Here is a 19721-nt window from a genome sequence, read left to right on the forward strand (position 1 = left end):
GAAAAACTCACCTGAATGTTGACAATTGCTAACCCTGTGGCCTCTTACACAAGCTTCGCAAGCGTACTTCTCGCCGTCGATTAACATTGTGCGGTTGCGATCAAGGTTTTCCGGAGGAGGATAGAGAAGGAAGAGAGAGAGGTTGATCGGGAATGCTCGGTGCGTGGAAAATGATTGACATTCAATAAGCCAGTTTCGAGGGTCGCGGGTTTCAAAGGAGCGGCTGGTGCGCTCGGTTTTTGGTGGTGCAGTCTGGTGCGGTTACTGAATTCGAGGCTGCTGCGCTGGAACGTGGGCGTCAAGGTCCCAAAGGGCAAGGGGGTAGACAAACAAAGGCCCGAGTAACGAATTGGTAGCTAATAAGCTTAGTAGGTTGACGTTGCGTTGCAGCGGACCGGGGGAGGGAAGATGAAATACGCTGCTAGTTAAGGTACGTAACCAGAATCCTTATGCACGCATCTCCCAGGGTTAGGTCAGTCTGGTAAAGTGATATTGTAAGAGCCTGAGAAGTGTGTGTGTGTGAGTGTGTGTGAGAGAGAGCTTGCTTGGAAGTAGGCCAGCCGGAAGGAGTAAGAGTAGTAAGTAGTAAGTAAGAGGTAAGGTAGCTTAGGTGACGGGTACGGGTCGAGTGGAAGTGGAAGTTGATGTATTATTCCCAGATTTCCAGGTTCGAACTATGACCGAGGCTAGACCGGAGACCGCTTTCGCGACAATGGAAATGAAAAGACTTAGAGAAGAAAAGGCGAATAGATGAAAGGAGTTCTCTTGTCCAGGAAAAGACAAATAGCGATTGTTTGAGTGGAGATTTTTCGGATTTTCGCTTGGAAAATTCCCTTTTTTTAGCTCTTGAGGCGATTGTGGTTTGAGAAGCCTTGTTTGACTGGTCTCTTTTTTTTTTTTTTTCTTCTTCTTCTTTCTTACCCCGTCGAGGAGCCGCAAAAAAATGGAAGCGAATTGAGTTTCAATGGTTGGCGTATTATTATTTTTTTCGATTTGCGCGGTGATCACCCGTCGGCACCAATATGCACACCAAGGGCTCAAGGGCTTGAAGGCTTGGGACTAGATCGCACAGTGCAGCGCGAATGCCTCTCGGCGGTGCTATGCGGCTAATAGAGTCTGACCGGGAAAAGGCCCTGCCTTTGATGGAGACTATCGGAGATGGATGGCTAAGTTAGGTGTAAGTCGTGTTTCTTGACAGAAAACCGCCAGGCGAACAAAAGTAACCTACTTGTTAAGTGATAGTTGCAAGTACGTAGTTGGGCAGTCGATCACTTGAGTTAAACCGATCCGGCCAGGTCTAAGTTGTGCTATTTGTTGCTGTTGACAATGTTGTCGTTGTTGTTATTGATGTTGCTGTTGCCGTATGGCCGCTGCTGAAGTCGAGCTCAACTTAAGGCTGGCTAGCTTCGAAAAGTATATACTGTATACTTCGTAATATGTATGGATGGATATGGGAGTTAGAGTTAAACTCCCGTATGGCGGTAAGGTTTGGTTTGGTTTGGTTTAGTATGAGAAGTTGACGAGACAGACGGAAGCACTCGGCACGGGAAGGGGGAACGTGGAAGGTTTAAAGACTTCAACTCAAGGATGGAGTTGGTAAGGTACGGGTGGGTTGGCTTATCATTACCTGGTGGGATGTGAGAGTGATGGGAGAGGGAAGATTGAACAGAGTAGGCCTTTGCGAGTGTTGAAAGTAGAAGCCCAAAGCGAAGGAAATGTACTTAGTCCTTCTACAGCAAACCTAGCCGGGAATATACTTGTTGATGGATGTCATCACGGGCTAATGGCGCCCCAGGCATGGCTAACAATGACGGAGCTTGTGGATTGGCTGGGGGATGACTGAACTACCCGCCTGCTTTGGCCTGAATAGGGTCCTCTAGAATCCAGATGATGAAGCACGGTAATACTCAAGTAGGAAAAGGGCGAAAGAAAAAAAAACCGGGGGTGGGCACGCAAACGAAACTTCTTGATTACTGCGGTAGCGTAGTGTACGTAAGTAAGTATCTAGTGTAGTGTAGTGAACTGAGCCTATGTACAACATATTCCGCGGCTATGGCTTGCCAATTCGTAGGTAGATGATGGTAGATCCATGGATTGTATTTTTGCCCCCCCAAGACTTACCAAGAATCTCTGGGCATTACATCGGTGTTGGGAGAGGGACCTTTCACCCACGCCGAACCAGCCAACCGCGAGCTGCGCTTCTCAGCCTACCGTGCCAACCTTGCCTACCCCTACCGCCCCTACTTCCTTAGCTTCGATTTGTGAAAGGATAGGTAGGGGAATAGAACTGGGGGGAGGCTAGCAGGCGAAAGTCCGCCAAGGGCGGGATCACCTACAGGTCCAACGGACAAGGGTTCCCATGCCGCGATGGAATACTATGTAGAAAACGTTCCGTTGCAGACGACGCACGGAGTGAGATGAAGCTAGCTAAGCCTGTACATACTACGTACATGCTATTATGCAAGACTACTTCATTATTCTTCACTAATAAGCTAAGGTAATGTATATCATAGTACGTAGAGGGCCTAGCTAGTACCAGCAGCTACCGGTTAACCCTACGGCTACCTTTGCCTATGTCGGAATCAAAGTCCCGTTTACGGTTGCTAGACGGTTTATTCCTATTTTCTTTTTCTTCTCATCTTGGTGGCCTTCGCCATTTCACTTCAAGCCAAATCGAGACAGCCGAGCCAGCAAGTGCTAGTCTATGGTTTAAGGCCTACCGAGCTCGGTTTTGATTTCTGACGAATGTGTGAAGCTTGGAAGGGTATTCCCTACTACGCGCATCTCACCTATGCAGATTATTTTAGGATCTGATTCACAGCTGCGCATCTCTCGTCTTGGCACATGAGCCTGCCCTTATGCGGGTTCAACTGTGGTGTAAGTCGGTCATTGTATTCGGGAATCGCGGGACATTCCGAAGCCTTGTTCACTAAGAGAACCCAAAAGGCCAGGCCATGTTACTCTAACGTCAGGTAGTACGTAGGGTACAATTTACACGTCGTCGGCGTTACATAGCTTGGGCAGCTAGCAGGTGGGAGTTTCGACTACCGCGGTGGAATGCTTCCTACGACAAACATTCAGCAGCGGTGCCGCCGCCTTGGCCCTTGGCAAATCGAATCGTAGTTGTTTCTAATAAGTCGAGCATGTGTACCTGTATGCGTAGGTGTTTACGAATCTGCTTGGCGAAACGGCTATACAGCCATACATTGGCAAATAGATCCTCATCTTTGGTCGATCATGGGCGCGGCGCGATTGGGAATTAGGTAGGTCGACGATCGCAGGTACCGGATGCGGCGAAACTTCAGCGGATGTCAGTTTGTCAGTTGGTCGACTTATACGAATAGGCATCCTGGAGGAACAATAAGCAAACCACCTGTCGGTAGAAGGTCAACCGGTTTCAATACCAAGCAATTCTAGTCTCTCGTTGAGCATCACGCCTCAGTCTCTCGTTTGTTCATGAAGGCGTCCGGAAGGAATGCATATCTGAGCGAGAAGCTTGGCTGCCAAGCGTTTCGTCTCAGTTGATATTGCATTGTCCATCGAGGAGTCGCAGGCCTGCAGACCCGGAAGCGCGGCGATACGACAGTAGATAACTCAATTTTGCTGACCAACGGCGCGAGGCGCATGGGAAAATTGGAAGGCCAAGCCCAGGGAACTTATTCAGATCACTTTCAGACGGAGAACGATAATAATTAGATTCTTATCTTTTTGGTAACTCCGGGTGCTACACGTGTAGATTGCTAGATTGCCACGACTCTTGGGATCTTGGACGCTGACAATCCTCCGGCTCTTGCTCTTGAAGGAGATGATAGATTAGATGGTTTTCTAGAAGGGCCCTGAGGCTCGTCCCGTTCTTAGTCTATCTGTCTAACAGATCTAATATATCCATCTGTCCATCTCACTATTACCTATTACCATTAATCCACGAGGAACAAGGAATTGTAATAGTTGAAACAGCTTTCTCGGCACTCCGCCATAGATCGGATAGGCTATCTTTGGTTTCGCTAGATCGACTATTACGGGAAGAGGATTATGCCTACGGCCTCAACCATTGATGCCACCCGCACGCACGCGCGCACACACACACACTCGATAAGATGTTCCGGACGATCACTATTATTCGTGACAGAAAAGTCCGAATAACAACATGAAGTTATTGAAGTGCAGCTGACGTTATAGTGCGATGTGAAACTACCAAGCCTTTTTTTACTACCTTTGTGGGAACACACAGATGGCCGATGGCCAAATCGAGAAGACTAAGAAAGCAGATTCCTATGAGGGAATGGTTGAGTTGAAGCCCATCCCGTATTCCATTTCCCGCCCATATGTCAACAATTGATACGGTTTCAGAAAGTATCTGTCGAGGACTGAGGAAGGATTAGGATTTCATTCATTACTGTAGTTACTTGATACAGTAACGCAGATTGAGTCCGACCCTCTCTAGATCCTTAGGTACCGACCGAATTAAGCGGACGCCCCCGTAACCAGCCGTAGGAGCCGTACCAATCGCACCTCATCCCTAATCTTACAGGCTGGCGAAATACGGAATACGGAGGAGTGCTATGTAGTAGGTAGTAGGTCCATATTGTTGCACACACCGTAATACTGACATCAACCAAATTTCCAATCCGCCGCTGTAGGCGCCATTCATGTAACGGGACCACCAAAGAGACTACGGGAGCCAGGAAAGGGATACGAAATACATCATGAGAATTACCTGAACACCTTATGTAAGGCCGTTGCGGGTTGGGAATCCCACAGAGCCACGCAGGCCACGGCCCACGGCCCACGATGCACTCAGTTATTAATAATTCTACAGATACATACAGGTAGTATGGTTACCATGCAATATTCGGACTCGGAGGCTGACCAAAATGTCGGTATAGGATTTTCAAGACAGCAAGTCCAGCTTACTACATGAAATTAAAAAGATGTACGAGATATGCTGTAATGCTGTATTAATGCTGTAGAATATCCCTAACATGCATATGTACATCTGTATATGAATATACCTAGTCTATTGCGCCTAGCCTTATCCCAATTTAGATAATAAAAAATATAGAATATCGAGTTGTTTGACCGGGCCGAAAGAACGATTTAATTTGTTGGTTGTTACTTACATGAGAAAGCACTTACCCCGTCTAGCACAAGCGCCTTTGGCAATTGCGAACCGGAGCGCAGCGGTTCCCTGCTTTTATTTTAGAGTTTATGTATTTTAATTATAATTATTTTTATTCTATTCTAACTGAAACTTTTGAATTTTCTCTTTCTTTCATCTTCCATCTCTCCCACTTAGAAGAGAGAGAAAACCCAGAAACCCAGCTGCATCTTCCTCTGCCACCGAATCCACCCCCATTCCAAGAAATTCACGTCACGATGCCGTGAAAATTTTCTCTCCTACTTTCTACAGTCTACTCTAACCACCCCTAGCCCGCCGAAGAATCTCCTATACGGCATACCTCATACCTACCACACCTTCTATGCTTTTTCTCTCTGCCCAATTCTTATTATTCACCCTCCTACTCCGTGGATGCCTTACCATCAGAGCACAATCGCCAACCAACCCGACTTGCTCCGACCCTTCCATCGAATCTTCTTTCAGTAGTAGCATCGACTGCTGTGCTACGCTGCAACCGACTACCTCAACCAACCTACCGGGTTTTCTGTCAATCATGTCGTTTTATCGCTTGCGAGGTCTTCCCCTTCGCAACCTTGCAGCTGTCACTCGCATACTCACATGCTCGCATAGTCTTTTTTTGACATTGCCGTGAGGAAAATGCAACGCCGAACTATCCATCCTACCATCCCGCGCGCCTATCCATCTTTCCTAGCAGTAATCCCATTGCTCACTGGGCACTGGCTTTCCTCTCCCTCCCCTTTCTTACCTCCGCTTCAGCCTTGTCTACCTGATACGTAGTCCTGTTTGTCACACCGCAGTAGTTCATCTAGAATCAAGATGTGCCACTAAGTTTCCCACGGGGTATGCTACTCGATCTGTGACAGGTAAATCCTGCACTGCCGTGGCAACAAACATACTGATGCTCATGCTCCCCAGCATCAGCACCACTATTGCCGCTCGGTATAGGGCTAGAGAGACCAAAAAGTGCTCTATCGGTGGCCAAACCGTTCAGCTGCTCTCTACTCTGCAGTAGTTAGTCCGATTCGAGTCTACATAGCTGGCTGGGCTTGCTTGTCTGACTGCAAATCGACCCAATTAAGCCAAGCCAAACTAGATCCCCTTACTTATTCTGAGCAAAGGTCATGATCCATCCTTTTTAGTTGGGCCTTCCTGTCGCTTTTCCATATTTAGATGTCGGAATATGTGACTGTACGAGCATATTTGCCATATCAATATACCATTCGGTTTTGGCCCGGCATGGCGGATTTCCCCAGACACCCAACACAGCTCGCTCGGGCCCGCCAGAATCTCAGCATCACAAGACCGTTCATTCGGTCTTAGTGGCTGCGACCTACAGCCCGACTTGGCAGTGAGCGACGCCTTGGACCCCTGGATCTGACCTGGCGCTCCCCCCGTCAGCCACCCAAACGTCCGTACCAAAAAAACGGGTGGCACACCCTCACACTGACACACACTGACAGTTACTGTTCCTGTGTCGAAACGCGGAACACCTCAGCAGTCATCACCTACCTACGAAACTCACTCAGCTTGCCAACGATGTAGGGGATAGGCACGAGAACCCTTGACGAACGTGGGTAACAGAAAAAGAAAAAAAACGCTCTAGTCACGGCCGTCTCGTTCACATAATATCTGCCAGGTTGCGAGCGATTGATACCCATATCGCTCATAAAACCCGTAAGGAGTATATGGTGCGTTATCAAGGGCCTATCGACCGGAAGGCTTGATCAAGCAAGTTGAACCGCCAATGCGACAAGGCCGTTCCCTATTTCGTGTAATGCTGAACCCCACGTTTGGTGTTGGCTGTCACACTTTTATCGTCCATCCTAGCCTGGTCTGTATCTGGGGGGATGACACGAGTTTGTCTCGCGCTTCGCCAGAATTAGGAACGAGCAGATCTTTGCGGCTAAAATGACGAATGCCTGGGCTGACGCATCCGAATCTCAGCGACCCGTCATCGTCCAATGATGTATGGCGCACACGAAGGCCGAGGTGGAAGCACCCGAGGCCTTGGGTTTTTAGTTACCCGAGTTACCTTCGTCCGCCGGCTTCTACGAAAATTTCTAGAAAATCGCCTTATTAGACATCTGCTTTACAGTACCTGCCGAGGTGGACTGTGCGTCCTTCGCACTGTCTGCGTAATAAAAGCCCCAACCGTTCATGCATCCTCTAAAAGGAAGCATCAGCGCCTCCAGCATCCTAAATTCATACCGCCATCGACTCCCACGCCGCCACGGATGCCCGCCAGACTTGGCAATTTGCGGGTTCTCTTTCGGTTTCGAACTAGTCTCATCATAATCCATATCACTGCTCAATATCGCCGAGCATTCGGTCTTGACACCCAGTCTGCCTCGGCTGCCTGCCATAATATTCGCATGCGCATGCCCGGAGCAGCAATTGCTTTTTCCTTCGCCTTGCAGCGAATAGCAAATTCGAGATGTGAGCGGAGGTAAAGCCTTGCATATCTACAACTGCTCTTATGCAGACAGTGTGCAGGGCAGCGTACATGGATTAGGCGACGGTGATTGGACGGAGCTTAAGATCAGGCCAGAAATCCGCGACACTCCCACGCGTGAGCCCGTGTTCTGTTGCTACGGATTCGGCACTGGGTGACTCCCCCCCACACCCACAGCAATCTTTTTACACGCTGGAATCTCATCAGATGGAAGACAAACATATCAGCCCCAAAAGCCTTCGTCCCAGCTAACAATTATTTCCTAGTCCCATTGGACAGAGCTCACCACCATATAATATCAATGTAACTCATAAGATACCCTTTAAGTTACACTTGCTATTGAACTTCCCCGCTTTCGATGGATATCTCACAAAGCTTGATTCTTGCCGATGTGAGCCATCACTGCCCAGGAGACCGGTCCTGGTCCCTATCCGTTATTCTAAGTGGCTGCCAGATACTATGTCGGCGCGGAATTTCACGGCTCGCGACTTTGGATGATGAGGATGCTGTAACGTACTTACACCATTACTACCACGGAGCTTCGGGTTTCACTCGACCTCGAATGATTTACGTAGGTTTCTTCATTTCCTTCTTCTGGCTCCACTGTTGGTAAGCTGCCAGCAATGCCGGCTCAGGACAACCCGGCACGGCCATGCCTTCCGATGCTGGCGCGTCGCTTTGCTTCGCGACAGAAAGCTCGTCTCTTCCGCTCGTGGAAACATCTCTGGATTTCTAGGTTCTTCACCAGACGCGCATAATTCAGAGTAAAGATTGTAAGTCCCAAGTGTATTCGTTTAGGATATACTGGCTCTCATTTTCTATCTACGAAAGAAAAGTAGACAGTTTGAATAATCAAACCAATGCCAGTCATACGTTCTGAACGTATATCGGCATTCGCTGTCCCACTAGTGGCGCGAGTGTTTTCGCTCCTGGCAAAGATCAAACATGAACCCGTTGCTGGGCGCCCGGATTTGAGAGATCGTTTTGAATTTCCTTGAGAATCCGGGAATCAGTAGAGGTCACATATCCTTATTCCGTCTCAGTATTCATTCCGTTTCTTTTCTGTTTAACAAGGTGTAAGCCAGACGCGATCGTGTCAGATTGGGCTCTCATCAAGTTGTCTCAAATAACAGTGATCCGTCACGACCAATGAGAGGGTTCGTGGCTGTTAAGCTGACACATAGGGAAATGCGAACCCCTGCCATATAGCCGCCACCCCCCAGCGGAGGTGCATGGCTTGACAGTTGGGAAGGAGTAGCCTAGGCCTGTGAGGCGTGCGACTCAGTCCATTTCCAAAATAGATATTCCTTCGAGTTCGGCTGTTATCACACTCTCGCTGCACACTGCGCGCGGGAATAAACCCGAGAAGCTGGAGAACGGGCTCTTCCCGACGCTACGGGGCGAGAATCATGCAATGTTACGGCTTCCTCCACACCATCTTGATATTAGCGGCAAGATGTGAACCAGTCGACGACGGTTTCATGAATCCCGCCGCCTGTACTAAGTCTTCCGAGAGCCTCCCCAGATCCTCAGCGGAGATCTCTCCTTGGCATGGACGGAATACGCTACCATTTGCCCCTATTACGAGAAGCTAGCGACTTAGCTTTCAGGAGACCCTAGTCAAGCTACTAGAGAATTTAGAGAATAAGATAAATATAATTACAATTGCACAACCACACACATTGGAACAGACCCAAACCTTTGGCGATGATAAGTCTATGGGGTATATCCATATGGCCAATGCATAACACGAATTTGTGGTGTAGAGAGTGCGTGGATAATGGATAATCGGCTAAAGTTCTAGACACTGGATATGTTCGGTTGGGAAAGGGAAACGCGGCCCCCATCACGATATTAGGACGAAGACGAATTGAGAGCCCGTGGCAATCGGCCAATGCTATCATCGTCGTCACTTCGTTCGGAGCTGACGTCTCTTGCTTGGGGGTTTCTGTTGAATAATCCACATAACAGCATCACCCTCGCGGGCCGAGAGCGGACATTTCCGTATTGATAGGGATATGTTTCATACTCAGAGACTCTGGTCTAAGGATATACATGCCCAAACACGTCGAAAATAAGCGTGTCTCGGGAGCTAAACCAAGGACCTTACAGTAGTAGGGCTCGTGTCAAATGACCTCATGACGTAGGTAGTACTACTGAAGCGGAAGCGAGAGGCGAGATAGACGCGGAACGCAACCTACGGTAGTATGTTGTATTATGTTGTAGTATGTAGTTAACATTAACGTGGACTAAGAGGCACGACACATAAGATTACATGCTAAGCTTTACGGCTGAGGAGCCAAGATTCCGCTTACATGTCTTGGTATCCTGTTCCCCTTGTCCGTTTGAAATTCCGAATTACGTACGGGAATCTTGCACTTTGCAATTCTTGTTACTCTATCCGTTTACCGCGTCCATTGTAGCTTCTGAATCCTTCCTCTGACTCTTCTCCCTTGCTCTCCCTTGCCCTGCTTACACCATCCCCCCGCGGCGACCCTCCATCAGCACCTAGTCGGAACAAAGGCTGGGGTAAGCTTTAAGGAACGGGATAGGCTGAGCCGTCCTGCGATTATCTGCGGGGTTAGGGCGACATTTCGTGCGTTGCTTGCACCATACGTGCCATTCTTTTTGCCAGTCCGAGTTCGATCTATCTATCACGATTCCCTTCTACTCACGCCATTCGCGCGTTTCCCTCTCAGATAGACGGCGAAGTTGCCGGCCGGTGATGGGACGGGAGGTTGAGGTTTGTTTAGAGCCGGCTAGCGGAGGGTCGATCAGCGGCCGTAAGGTGCAACCCTGCAGCCCATTGGGCAATCCGAGAGAACGGTCGAGATGTGGTCTCCCTGTCTTCCCATGTTACATGGTGGGAACTCGAACTGTGACTGAGCAGACAAAACACACATCCATACACAAGTACCTACATACGTAGCACAGCACACTCACACGCGGGGAAAGAAGGGTCTGGTTCAAAGTATCAAAAACCGTGATCTTTACCTACTATGATGAACAATCCTCGAGATAGTACTTTGGAGATTTCCCTATTTGAGACATAACTGGATCACACAAAGCCGCCACGATCACACACACCCTCCCCCAGCTCGCGAGCCAGACACGCACTAATGCGGCTGTCAAAAGATGTGAAAGATGTGATCTAGCCAAGAGCTGCATGCCATATTGGCTCTACCGTGCCAGATAGCATGTGCCGCCGGGGATATGCCTTACGCGACTTTTCGCAACCATGGTCCCAGGTCGGGGCCGCTCCAAACGGACACGATTATCCTTACCAGTACCAAAAAGTAAAACGAACCAAGAAGTTCTTTGCCCCTTGTCGCCACTTAAAAAGGTTGCTCGGGGAAAATCTTAAAACACGATGAATCTACAAGACCACATGCCAAATACCCACCCCAGGGCATTATAAACCTAGTAAATAATAGTAGTATGATAAACATACCCGCCCATACTAGTAGAGGGAAGGAATCGAGCAGCCGGCTAAGAAAACATAACCGGAATAGGAATGAGTAACCTCAAGTTCCCTAAGTCCCTACCTACCCAGAACTGAACCAGCCCCCTTACCTACCTTGCCCTACTGCTATCCTGGCCCCTTCTCTTAATCTCCGCTCCAGAGCACGGGAGACGCGGGCGCGCGAACGCTCTCTGGGTCGCCACTCCGTATGGGGGAACCCTTCCTACGCTCTCTTGTCAACGTCTGTTTAAACCCCCGCGCTGTCGCCGGCGGAGCCCAGGCCAGGCCTCCTCCTTTTCTCTTATCCCCCTCTCTCCCCCCATGATACATCCATCCACCCATACATACTACGTACATACTACGTACATGCCACGATACGAGGCCCCCGTTTCGCGCGCCTCGGCGTTGCGAAAGCAGGAAAACCTAGGTAGAGCCCGGAACCCGGCCTCTGCTCTACTCTACCTACTTGCTTTGCTTTGCTTTACTGTGCAAGAGACGCAAGTAGATAGAAACAGCGCGCCCCTTGAACGTATCTCCGTCGGAGGGCCATCCGAGGCGACGGTGTAACGATAATACCGGAAGTAACGGAGCTCCTGCAAGAACAACTTGTACGCCCCCCTGCACGCCAGTTACTTGCGTCTACGGCAATGTCCAGTAAGTCCATTTTGGCGTTGTTGCGTCCTCTCCCTTTAGGTATGCTAAGCTTTTTTTTGTTTTTGGCTATTCCTGCTGACGTGAGTTGCTTAGGGAGTACGGTATCCCACAGGGACCGAAGAAGTACTGTATGTACATACTACTACATGTCAGTAAGGCTGGCTGGCCGTTGTCATCCGCACTTCCTCGCCAACAAGATCTGATCTTACGGCACGCGCAATTGTCTGACGACGGAGCGGGTGATGCCTTTTACCTTACCTTGTTGAAGTAAGAACAAGGGGAGAAAGGGGGAGAACGGGAAAGGGGAAACGTAAGGCGGACATGGCAAAAGAGACCAGGCCGCAATAACGTGGACGGTTGTCCGAGGGAAGGCTGGCGTGCAATGTCCTACTCCTGTCCTGGGGTTTGGGGCTGCTAATTGCCTATTGCCTATTGCCTATTGCCTATTACACTGTCCTGTCATGTTTCTTCCTTGCCTGCGCGGTCGACCCCGCGAAAGCAGATCGATCGACGCGGAGGAATCGTGATGCAATCTTTGGTAAGACGAGAGATGTCAATGTGTGTGCGCGTACGGCGCGTTCCTATTCTCACTCTCCTCCTTCTTCTTTTCTCCTCCTTCTTCTTTTCTCCTCCTTCTTCTTTTCTCCTCTTCTTCCTGGCTTCCCGACCTTCTGATGAATCCGAGTGATCAGTGACTGTGACTGATCATGATCACGCATCATGTATCTAACTTGCTCACTTGCCCGTTTTCCGTCAGGGCGCCGTCATTGTTCCCGACGGGTCCGGCGTTGGCCTTCCGTCGTGCTCCCAAAATCCTTTTCGCGCGCCCCAGAGTAGAGTCCGGGTAGCACTACATTACCTGTTCTAGGCTCTTAAGTGCCCGGGTAGGTAGGTAGAATAGACACGGGGAAGGAAGTTGAGCCCTCCCGGCATGGCATTGGCATTGGCATCGCATGGACATGTCTTATTTCGAGGCTGGGCCAAGCCTCTCTAGTTGCACGGAGTCTGACCAGATTAGCGCCGCAGAATCTCACGATGCAATGCAGATAAACCCTAAGCATAACCTAGACAAAATGTCATTGTTACCTACGCCGAGAGAAAAAAAAATCCGAGGTCGCGCGGGCTGGCGTCTGTGGAGGTTTTAGTTGGACAGCCTGCCTTCGAGAGGGAAGGATTCAGTTGAAGGGTAGCAGTTTGACACGCCACAAGGCCGCCACAAGATCGGAAACGGGGGGGTTTTTAGGGCAGGGGAGTTGGGAGAAAGACAGGTAAGATCGGGTCTAGATCCGGTACATGTCTCGGATTCGGTGCGTCGCCAAGCAGAAGCGGTATGTACGGGTAGAGTAGATCGATTGCCGCATACACTGACCGACTGGTAGGTCTTCTAGAAGGTCGTACGCGTATACTTTAGCGCATTATACTATCGTGTAAGGCCATCCTATAGACGCCCAGAGATGCCTGGGTAGGTAGGCAATGTACGTTGTGCGATGCGTGTGTGTAAGTGTAAGTGTATGTACGGGTGTACGGATGTACGTATGGTGCTATGCTCGGCGTGTGCTGCTATTGCCTCTAGGCGAGAGGCGAGGTTTGATTCCGGGCCAGCCTGAAACGCTGCAGTCTTGGTTCCGAAAAGCAAGAAAGCGAGAAGCATGCAACAATCAGGCCAAGCAGCAAGCAAGCAAGACATACTGCAGATGGATGAGTTCAGCTTTTGTAAGCCGACATCATCTCTGAATAATTCAACTTGAATGGGCGAATATCGCTTGCCAAGGCGATTAGCGTATCTTCTCTGAGTCTTTTTTTGACGATGCTCGACTTCAGGATATATCGGCAATTCTCCTGTTTCTCAACTCCATCTCGAGGTTCTTCAACCATGTCGTCGATGTTTTGTTAAGACTCACTTTGATGTACGTATAATAAGGGGTATTCTAGTACTAAGTTACCTCCGATTATAGTGTCTACGGGTAGTAGTTGCGACTCAAGTTAGCGTATGTAAGTAATAGAATTGGACCTCGGTAATTCAATGAGGCCCAAGCTCCTTTTCCAATTGAGTTTCTAAGCTTTGCGGCTTCGGCTAAGCTTTGCGTCAACTGTCTCATCCTTCACCTTATCACCATCTTCATCACCGTCACTCCAATTCGCGAACTCTTGTCAAATTTACAAACATAGATACCTACCTACCTAATCAGATCTCACCCACAAAAATCGCGAAAGTACACCCGTTTCAACCGTACGTTTCGTGTTTCACCGCCAGGGAAACTAAAATCAAGCCGTAAGAAAAGCCACGCCGGCAATGGCTTCCTCTAATAATCCGGCAAAGTGCGCCACCGATCTCCTTCGTCGTGTGTCATCGTAAGATCGTAAGATTGCGCGTGAGAGCTAACCGCCTCCCGCCCTCTCCTCATAGGCCGGTGCACATCCTGTTCGTTGGCGCCGGCGCCGTGGGCTGCTTCTACGCATCCCGACTGCATCATGTAGGGACCGAACCACTCCTCTCGTCCAACTCTCGGCAGGAGAACGCGCGCTGATAGTCGTTCGGACGGGGGGGAGCACGGCATTCGCCACGCCCGTTTTCCCTCCATTTTCGAAACGAAAAAACAGCCCTCGCAGAATGTCTACGCTTCGCTCATAGCGCGCTCGAATTACAAGGCCATTATCGCCGCCGGCGGAAAGGTCGAGCTGCAGACCCATTCCTTCGGGAACTACACTTTCGCGCCTTATGCCGTGTTCCCCAACATCGACGCCGCCGTCCCGAGCGCGTCGTCATCATCGTCGGGTCCTGAGGCTGCTGTTGGTGGCGAGAAGAGCGCGGGTACGGGTACCCCGCCGAGCGAGGGGTGGGACTACATCATAGTCACGACGAAAGCCCTGCCCGACCGAACCGACGATGCGGCGATGGTGGCGCCGCTCGTCAGCGAGAAGTCGTGCCTCGTGCTGATACAGAACGGCGTCGGCGTCGAGGCGCCGTACCGCGCGCGCTTCCCGCGCAACCCCATCGTGAGCGCCGTCACCGTCATCAGCGCAGAGCAGATCCGGAACGGGGTCGTCCGGCAGAACCGGTGGACGCGGATCAGCCTGGGCCCGTACGGCCACGGGCTCGGCGCACCTCCCGGTGTGGGCGACCAGGCCGGCGAGGAGCCGGTAGCGCGCCTCGGCGACGAGCGCATGCGCGCCCTCGCGCGCTGGTGGACGGCGCTCGGCGGCATCCGCGACGTCGAGACGCACTCGGAGCTCGAACTGCAGACGATCCGGTGGCACAAGCTGTGCATCAACGCGGCCTTCAACCCGACGGCGGTGCTGTCGGGCGGCCGCGGCAACGCCGACCAGCTGACGGACCCGGAGCTGCGGGAGCACGTCCTCGGCATCATGCACGAGATCCGGGACGCCGCCCCCTTAGTCTTGGGAAAGCCGTTGCCGGATACGCTGGCGAGCCCCGAGAAGATCGTGAAAAGTACGGAGAGGAATACGGGGGGGAGGCCGAGTATGCTTTTGGATTGGGAGGCGGGGCGGCCGATGGAGATTGAGGTTATTTTGGGGAATCCGGTGAGGATTGCGAGGGCGAAGGGGGTGCAGATGCCGCGGTTGCAGAGCTTGTATGCGTGTTTGAGGAGTATGCAGAGGATGAGGGAGGAGAGGGAGGAGAGGGAGAAGGGGAAGGGGAAGTTGTAGATGTGGATTGGGGTTGGGGATTGGGTTCTGGGTTAAGTTGGATCTTGTTCCCTGAGCTGATACCTTTGTGTTTTGGTATATACTCGTCGCGTAGGTATGGTACGTGAGGTTTCGCTGCACACTTGTAGACCTGGTGACTCGTGAGATACCATAGTGAGTAACTACACGACTTGTCCTTGACAGTGTTGATCATAAAACTCAATACAAGAATTTATGTGTTTACCTGGGTAATGTGTTCATAAAAGGGATATTTAGGGTGCCATATCGAGCATAAGGGATGTCGTCTGTTCGAAGAGGAGGTGGAGGTTACGCCTTTAACTTCTAAAGAAATATACGTCAGCAGAATATCTCACAGCTTACTCTGAGCTTGGCTCTTAGCTGACATTACTCTCATGCCTTTTACGGTTATGTTTCCTGCAACAATTGAGCATTCTTAGCATTGACCGTCATTTGGTCATACTAAGGATGAGACTGATTTGATGTTTATGAGATTATTCAGGGGCTGAGTCCAATTACAAGAATAATTAGGTATGTTAAGGAGTCCCCCTTTTTAAGCATTTATGCCAAGCTCACACATATTTCACATTATTACAGAGAGTAGACATCATCTAACATCACAGCCATTGGGTGCCAGGTCTGTTGCATAGGTAGGCAGTAAACGGTATGGTTTATTAAGGGGAACGGAGCGTTCAGTGCTACATGCTCCCACGAAATGGCGAGCTAAATACACCCACGCTCAGCTAGGTAAGCTAATCAAGGGTTAACCCTTATAGTAGGATGGATCGCCTAGGTATTTACCTTCGTGACAGCTAAGGGCTCAGGTTACTTATCTACCTACTCATCATGGCGCTTAACTTCGGCACGGACTTCGTGTGCGTCCACGGTCTTCGCGTCGTTGAGCCTAGTACTGTATCGACGGAACTTCTCGGGCATGGCGATAATATGCATATGTAAATGCGCGACTGTATTATCGGGCCACAGGTGAAATCCAAAAGCGAAGTGTTCGAACTTAAGTTGATGTACTATTCCCTTTAGCTCTTGCCATTGTTGTCTCGCTTGAGCGCGGCCCTCTGTGCCTTGGTTCTCGATGGCGTTCCTTTGGTGTGCAAGAACGGCTTCGCGGAACTCAGGTCGCTTCCACTGTTCTCGAAAGAAATTTATCATATCATTGATAATGGATGCTTCGTGTTTTCTCAATGATACAGCATTGAAATAGTTGGCCCTCGAGATTGCGAAGATATGTATCATGGACATTCCGGCCGCTTTTGGGTCTCCAGGATATTGGCCCTCGGAAAAGGAGCTTCGGTTGCCTATGAGTAAAACCTTGTCACTGACAGCAAATTTAACAACTTCCTTATTGTTTTCCGCGTCAGTAAAGGCGGTCGTAGCCTTTATCCAGTTGTCTCTCTCTGGTATTAGATGACCTTGCCGATTCAAATAAGCATTCGCATCACGCCGGGCACCCTCCTGCTTTAGGAAGTACTCAAAACTCTCATGGATGAAGGGGCTCTTGCCCTCGAAATTTTTAATCGACATTGTGTTTTTCTGTGGTTATACACTGTTGGTCGATTCAGGGGTGATTGCTGATGCAATCCCCCTAGGTCAGTCATGTCGAGCTCAATTATATCTACATATATCTTCGTATCCTTTGTTCTTGATGTTGGTAATATGCCTTATTCCCTTGGAAAAGACTTAGGCACCTGATATGAGCTCTTCATATATTTCGAAACACAACCCAGCTCAGCTTCTAAGAGAACAAAGGGAAGTTCCTTGGCTGGTGTAGCATGGCAAGGAGCACCTGAGGTTGCGAGTCTTTGTCTAAGGTAATTGCTGGGAGAAGAAATAGGGAAATCGGTATTCTACGTGTATCTCTGTCAATTGAAAATAGTACCTACCCCTATCGCATTCCTTTTGAATGATGTATCCTGTCCATGCACTCATATGTTTACAAAGAATACCGAAAACTAAATATGTATCATCTTGTCTCTATTTTGCCTTCCTAAGAAATCAGCCAGGTATCTATGGGCAATGGATCATATTTGAGGCATAGTATCTCATAATTTACTTGGGTTTCATATCTTTTATAACATCTAGACTTAGAGAAAAATCGAATAAGGGATACATCAGGGGCAACTAAGTTGATTAATTAATCTACGGTAACTTATCTAACCTACTGACGGCTGAGGATATAGTCGCGGACCTCAAGAGCGTCCTTGGTCTTGTCGTCATGAACGAAGGTACTGTACTGGCGGCACCAAGGAGGCGTGGCGATGATATGCATGTGTAGATGACCAACACTGTGGTCGGGCCACAAGTGCAGACCGAAAGTGAAGTCATCCACGGTCAAGCTATCAATCCGACGCTGCAGCTCCTGGTAATGTACCATGGCTTTCAAGTACGTGGCCGGGTTTTTCTCATCCTTGCTACGTTCGATGGCCTGCTCCTGGTGCTTTAGGATTGCACTACGGAATTCGGGCGACGCCCAGTTCGACTGGAAGCAGGCGATCATCTCGTCGATGATGTGTACGTTGCTACGGTCTAGAGATACGCCGTTGAATAAGTTCTCCTTGGGGATCCCGAGAATGTGGATCATCGACATGCCGGCCCGTCCTTCGTTGCCTGGGTACTGCACCTTGGCGAACGAGGAGTGGTTACCAATGATCAGTGCATTCTCACTCGAGGCGAGCACGTTCCCGGTCCATGCTGTGAACGGTGTTTTGGCCTTGATCCACTTGGGCTCGTCGAGAAATACGTGACCCTCGGTACGGTCGTAGTACGCGGCTACGTCTACTTTGGCTGTGGCCTGGCTATGGAAGCGCTCATACTGCTCTGCGATCTTCTCGGACTTGCCTGCGAAAGTACGGTTTACGACGTTGTTTTCCATGATTTGAGTATTTTACTTTTCTGTTTACTGCTTGCTGTTATGTTGCTGCTGCTACTGCCATTCTCCCAACTCACTCATCTCGAACTCGATTCTATATACATCGTAGCTTCTCTTTCTTCTCTTCTGTACTTGATTCCAAGGCAGTCATCTTGCTTTGTTCGCATATAGAGTGAAAGCACTGATGATGCCTGAAGAGACAAAGCGGGTAGGAGCATCTTAACCCCTAAGCAACGATTCATTGAAAGATAACAGCGGAGTCTTCGGGCTACGTATTCGAACATAGGCTGTGTTATTCCTTTGATATCTGAATATGAGAAAGAGTAACTCAAAGGGTGATACAATGCATTGTATGGCTAATTTGCTTTGGGAAGAAGGATCACAATGCGTCAACTTTTTCACGTATTTCTTAAAAACAGTAGCTAGAAACTTGGCCCAAACTATTCGTAGGTATTATTAAACTACAACGTGAACTTGATGTAAAGATACAACTTTTCTGTTTATCTACCGGAAACCATGATCTCAGGGGCTCAACTTGGTGTCGTATGAGAGAAGCCATTCTGTTTACCAATGACACCCTTCATCAACTACCTAACTATTCTTCAGTTACTCCTACTATTGTTTACCTAGGTTAATACTTGAAGTTTTATTTCGGTCATGATGTTGGAAAATAAGAAACCCATGATGAAAATTACCTTGAGACCCGGCTCACATCATGATATAATTTCATCAATAGGTACTTCATTAGAATATTACGATTGTCTACCTGTGGTCCATTATATCAATGCATTAAGCAACATCTAAGGGATTTACACTAGATATTATGAACCTTTAAAACTTCAGTTGAAGGGGCGTAACTCATTGACATACCGACTTTTGTATCTTTATTTGTCGGAGCATAACCCTAACCCTGACCCCAATTACCCCTCAATTGGAGATCAGCCTTTAGCAACATGATCTAGGTGCTATTTCGGGTTTACATGCAAGTCATTGTAGGGATACTCCACGACCATATACTACATCTGGGAAGTTATACGTATATGGGTTGGTCTTTGCTTACTTAAAATTTGAAACAGGAATAAGTTCCCGTTAGGGCTAGATGTTCAAGCTAAGCTTTTCCCCCGGAAAAAATAACCCCTGTCATCTCCACGCTAAGCAAAACATGGAGATGGGATGATATCATTTGCGGCAAGGATCGATTTCATTTGCTGTATTTGTATTGGTCGGTGTATCTCGGGGCCTTTTAGTCTCGAATGCTCCAAAGACCTTCTATTCGCGTTACCCCGTGGGCCTCAGCTAGAGCTATCGTCAAACAGGCAAGGCCGCGTAAGATGGCGCTCCTCTCTACCTTGCGAAAAACGAGCAGTCGGCACATGAGTTGCCATTTCGCGGCATGTTTGAACCGATGGAGTTATACAATAAACGCGATCCATTCGTCAATTCGAGAGGAGAGAGGGGGAAG

The 19721-nt window shown here is 49.2% G+C and overlaps 3 protein-coding genes across 3 annotated transcripts; 1 reads left to right on the forward strand and 2 right to left on the reverse strand.

The window, feature by feature from the left end:
* The first annotated feature begins 13634 nt into the window (after nucleotides 1-13634).
* F4807DRAFT_142331 (2-dehydropantoate 2-reductase) lies at nucleotides 13635-15600 on the forward strand. The gene is made up of 4 exons (XM_047993114.1): nucleotides 13635-13701; nucleotides 13879-14028; nucleotides 14117-14183; nucleotides 14311-15600. Exons 2-4 carry the CDS (start codon nucleotides 14003-14005, stop codon nucleotides 15376-15378), a joined length of 1161 nt encoding a protein of 386 aa, XP_047853110.1. The 5' UTR covers nucleotides 13635-13701; nucleotides 13879-14002; the 3' UTR covers nucleotides 15379-15600.
* Nucleotides 15601-16212: 612 nt separating this feature from the next.
* F4807DRAFT_461530 (uncharacterized protein) lies at nucleotides 16213-16914 on the reverse strand (the record flags this gene model as incomplete). The annotated part of the gene is made up of 1 exon (XM_048001692.1): nucleotides 16213-16914. The coding sequence occupies one exon, from the start codon at nucleotides 16912-16914 to the stop codon at nucleotides 16213-16215; it is 702 nt and encodes a 233-aa protein (XP_047853111.1).
* A 634-nt stretch (nucleotides 16915-17548) lies between these two features.
* Nucleotides 17549-18262, reverse strand: F4807DRAFT_461531 (uncharacterized protein; the record flags this gene model as incomplete). Its single annotated transcript, XM_048001693.1, has 1 exon — nucleotides 17549-18262. The coding sequence occupies one exon, from the start codon at nucleotides 18260-18262 to the stop codon at nucleotides 17549-17551; it is 714 nt and encodes a 237-aa protein (XP_047853112.1).
* Nucleotides 18263-19721: the final 1459 nt, after the last annotated feature.

This window comes from Annulohypoxylon truncatum (genome assembly GCF_022578515.1).
Source record: "Annulohypoxylon truncatum strain CBS 140777 unplaced genomic scaffold F4807scaffold_21, whole genome shotgun sequence".
Classification (NCBI taxonomy): Eukaryota; Fungi; Ascomycota; class Sordariomycetes; order Xylariales; family Hypoxylaceae; genus Annulohypoxylon; species Annulohypoxylon truncatum.